The 3,804-nt window shown below is 38.8% G+C and overlaps 1 protein-coding gene across 1 annotated transcript; it reads right to left on the bottom strand.

The window, feature by feature from the left end:
• Window positions 1-645: 645 nt before the first annotated feature.
• On the bottom strand, window positions 646-2,937 carry LOC139875615 (uncharacterized). The gene is made up of 2 exons (XM_071862940.1): window positions 2,869-2,937; window positions 646-2,787 (listed from the first exon to the last, which is right to left on the bottom strand). The coding sequence occupies exons 1-2, from the start codon at window positions 2,935-2,937 to the stop codon at window positions 646-648; spliced, it is 2,211 nt and encodes a 736-aa protein (XP_071719041.1).
• Window positions 2,938-3,804: the final 867 nt, after the last annotated feature.

Raw genomic sequence — 3,804 nt, 5'->3', positions numbered from 1 at the left:
ACCAGCCCCTTTTGGCACAACAAGGATCGGTTCAGTCACTAATCTCTTCTTTAATTCTTCGAAACATTTTTCACGTTCATCATTCCATTCAAATTTCACACCCTTTCTAATCAATTGTGTTAAAGGCGATGCTAACGTTGAGAATCCTTCCACAAAGCGACGATAATATCCAGCCAAACCCAGAAAACTCCTTACTTCGGTGACTGAGTTAGGTCTTGGCCAATTCGTAATTGCCTCAATCTTTGCAGGGTCAACTTCAATTCCATTTCCAGACACTACATGACCAAGAAAGGAAACACACTCCAACCAGAATTCACATTTAGAAAATTTGGCGAATAGCTTCTTCTCTCGAAGTATTCCCAACATGATACGTAGGTGATATTCGTGTTCTTCTTTTGACTTCGAGTACACCAAGATGTCATCAATGAAGACAACCACATGTTTATCAAGATAGTCGTGAAACACACGGTTCATTAAATCCATAAAGACAGCAGGAGCATTCATCAATCCAAAAGGCATCACCAAGAATTCATAATGCCCATAACGAGTGCGAAATGCCGTCTTAGGAATATCTTCTGACTTCATTTTTAACTGATGATAACCCGATCTCAAATCAATCTTCGAGAAGTACTTCGCTCCTTGAAGCTAATCAAACAAGTCATCTATGCGAGGTAATGGATATCTGTTTCTGATAGTAACTCGGTTGAGTTCTCTATAATCGATGCACAACCTCATAGACCCATCTTTCTTCTTCACAAACAATACAGGAGTACCCCATGGCGATACACTTGGCCTTATGAATCCCCGATCTAACAATTCTCGTAACTGCTCTTTTAATTCCAGAAACTCTAAAGGTGCCATTCGATAAGGTTCTTTAGAAATTGGCTCTACACCTAGAATAAAGTCAATTGTGAATTCAACCTCTCTGTTTGGTGGAAATCCCGGCAGTTCCTCCGGAAATACATCTAGGAATTCTTTAACTACTGGAAGATCATCAATGTTGAATTCTTTCTTTGATTTATCATGAATAGCTGCCAGATACCCTTCACAACCACTACTTATTAGTTTCCTTGCCTTCATAACAGAAATAACTTTCACGAGCCCACTCGGTGAGGTTCCTTGATACACAAACTTCGATTTAGTGGCATCTCCAAACATTATTCGTTTACCATGACAGTCAACATGGGCGTAGTGTGGTGACAACCAATCCATTCCCAAGATGATATCAAAATCATGCATCTCCATAGGAAGTAATTGGGCTTGAAGAACATTATTTTCAATTGATATAGGACAATCAAGATATACACTAGCAATAGTCACCGAATTTCCTAAAGGGGTCGAAATACATATAGGTGGGTCTAATACAGAAGCAGACAGATTAAGACGTCGAGCAAATGATGGCGGTATAACTGAGTGAGTAGCACCCGTATCAAATAAAACATGAGCCTTAATTCCATGTATAGTAAGATGTCCAGAAATGGTACCTTGAGCTCTTGCTGCCTGACGTGTAGTCATTGTGAATACCCTGCCATTTGTTGCTCGTTGGTTATTTCCCACATTCTTCTGATTATTGTTTTGGTTAGAAGTACAATTCTTAGCCATATGCCCTAGCTTACCACACTTGAAACACGCTCCCGTTTCTTTGTAACAAGTCTTGCCTAGATGATTAGCCCCACATTTTGAGCATACCGGAAGTGGAATCCTGTTTGGGTTTCCATCAGCTGAACCAATTTGCCTTCCTGATCCATGAAGTGCTTGACCATGATTATTTCCTTGGTTCTGAAAAGACCTATGCGTTTTCCACTGTCCTTGACTAGTATTGTTAACCTTGTTCTGATATGACTTATCACCTTGCAACTTTCTAGACTGGTTCCCACGAGATTGATCCCCAACATCACGACGATGTCCTGAATTAAACTTACCATAACGGTCAGAACTTAGGGCACTGTAGTCGTCATCTCTATTTCTATTTCCACCATTAGCACCCTTATGTGCTAAAAAGTCAGCTCTTTCCAGCTCTAGGTTTTTAGCAGCATTAGCCACTTCGGATACAGTGAGAAATTTTGTGTTGATAAGTGCCCTTCGATGTTCATAAAGTAATACCCATTTGAATTTCTCCGCTTGCTCCTCTGCAGTTCCGACAGAACTTCCAGTGATTCCTGCCACTCTATTGAAACGCTCCATAAAAGTATTTATAGATTCACGAGGATCCTGTCGGATATTAAGATACTCTCTTTTATATGCCTCCCTGTCAGCAATAGGGAAGTAGTGCTTATAAAACACATCAAGGAAATCACGCCACGCTAAAGCCTCTGCGTATCCATCCCCTTCAGCCGACTTCACCGCGTTCCACCAACGGTTTGCGTCACCCTCCAACTTATAAGTTTCCATGCAAACTTTTTGATTTTCAGTACAATCAAAGACTTCAAAAATCTTCTCTAAGTGTTTAATCAAGTTTTCAACATCTAGAGGTGTTTTGCCACCAGAAAATGACTCAAGCTTCTGTTTCTGAAATTTCTCTAGCAAAGAATACATAGGCATGGTACCTATAGTTCCATTACCCGAGTTATTATTATTACCAAGAGAATTTCCTTCGACTGCGCCACTACTGTTTCCTAGTGGATTTGCCTGAATTGCAGCAGCAACAACTTGTGGGACTACTTCAGCAATAGCAGCAGCCACCGCCTGATTCACGGCCGTGAGTCTAGCGGGGTCAAGGTTTTGAGCACGATTACTAACATTAGTTGTTCGATTTAAATTGTTCGGAATCCTTCTTCTAGGAGGCATCTATAACGAAAGACAATAAGAAAATATAGGAAAAAATGAATGACGGTAGAGTCCAAAATAGAGAAAATAGAATCTTATTACTTGATCTACCCAAAACTCACAGGTCAAACCTAAGGCAACTACAAGAGGGGACCTAAGCTTTGATACCATTAGACGTAACACCCCCGCTCCAGACAAGAACGGAAGGTCACTTTTATTTCTAAATATTCAAAGTCATAATAAGGTCTTATTTAAATACATAACCGATGTCTTACACAACCATTAATATGTTTTTAATAATAACTTGGGATTTTGAAACATAAATATATAAGTCCAGACTAAGGCATTAGTGTGACGACCCGGAAAATTTCGACTAAATTTAAATCAAACTCTCGATATTATTTAATATATTTGACATGATAAGCAACGTCTATAATGTTGAGTCTCAAAAATTTTGAACTGTACATATGGACTCAGTTAATCTTTGATTATTGATAATGCTAAAAATGAACATATATTTCATAGCATTATCCCTCAAGAAAGACAAGCTTTTGGTTGCAATTGTTCTATTTACAAGTGATATTCGTTTAAATAATAAAAGGTGAAGGCAAAAGATAGATTCCACGAATTGAAGACGCAAACGACCAAAAAACTTAAAAGTACCAAGTACAATAAAAGTGGTTCAAATTATTGATGAGAAACGTCTCAAAATTACAAGAGTACAAGACGCGAAACGCAAAATACAAGATATTAAATTGTATGCAAGGACATTCGAAAATCCGGAACCGGGACCAGAGTCAACTCTCAACGCGCGACGCAACGGAGCGAAAATTACAAGTGAACTATGCACATGAATATAATATAATATATAATTAATTCTTAAAATTATATATATATTATATTATTATATAAAACCGTCGACAAGAAAGCAAACAAAAGTATGTGAGCTGGATCCTACCTCCATGCGATCGCATGGCCTGGAGGCTTAATTTCCATGCGATCGCATGGCCCCAATTTGAGGGTCAGGTCCCATAAATT

This window comes from Rutidosis leptorrhynchoides, chromosome 11 (genome assembly GCF_046630445.1).
Source record: "Rutidosis leptorrhynchoides isolate AG116_Rl617_1_P2 chromosome 11, CSIRO_AGI_Rlap_v1, whole genome shotgun sequence".
In the NCBI taxonomy this organism is placed as follows: Eukaryota; Viridiplantae; Streptophyta; class Magnoliopsida; order Asterales; family Asteraceae; genus Rutidosis; species Rutidosis leptorrhynchoides.
This window is presented reverse-complemented; position numbering and strand designations above follow the sequence as displayed.

Excerpts from the sequence above, each read along its gene's own strand:
- LOC139875615 (XM_071862940.1), bottom strand. The coding sequence starts at position 2,937 with ATGGTATCAAAGCTTAGGTCCCCTCTTGTAGTTGCCTTAGGTTTGACC. Across the intron at positions 2,788-2,868 it reads GTGAGTTTTGGGTAGATCAA|ATGCCTCCTAGAAGAAGGAT; the intron begins GTAATAAGATTC and ends CTTTCGTTATAG.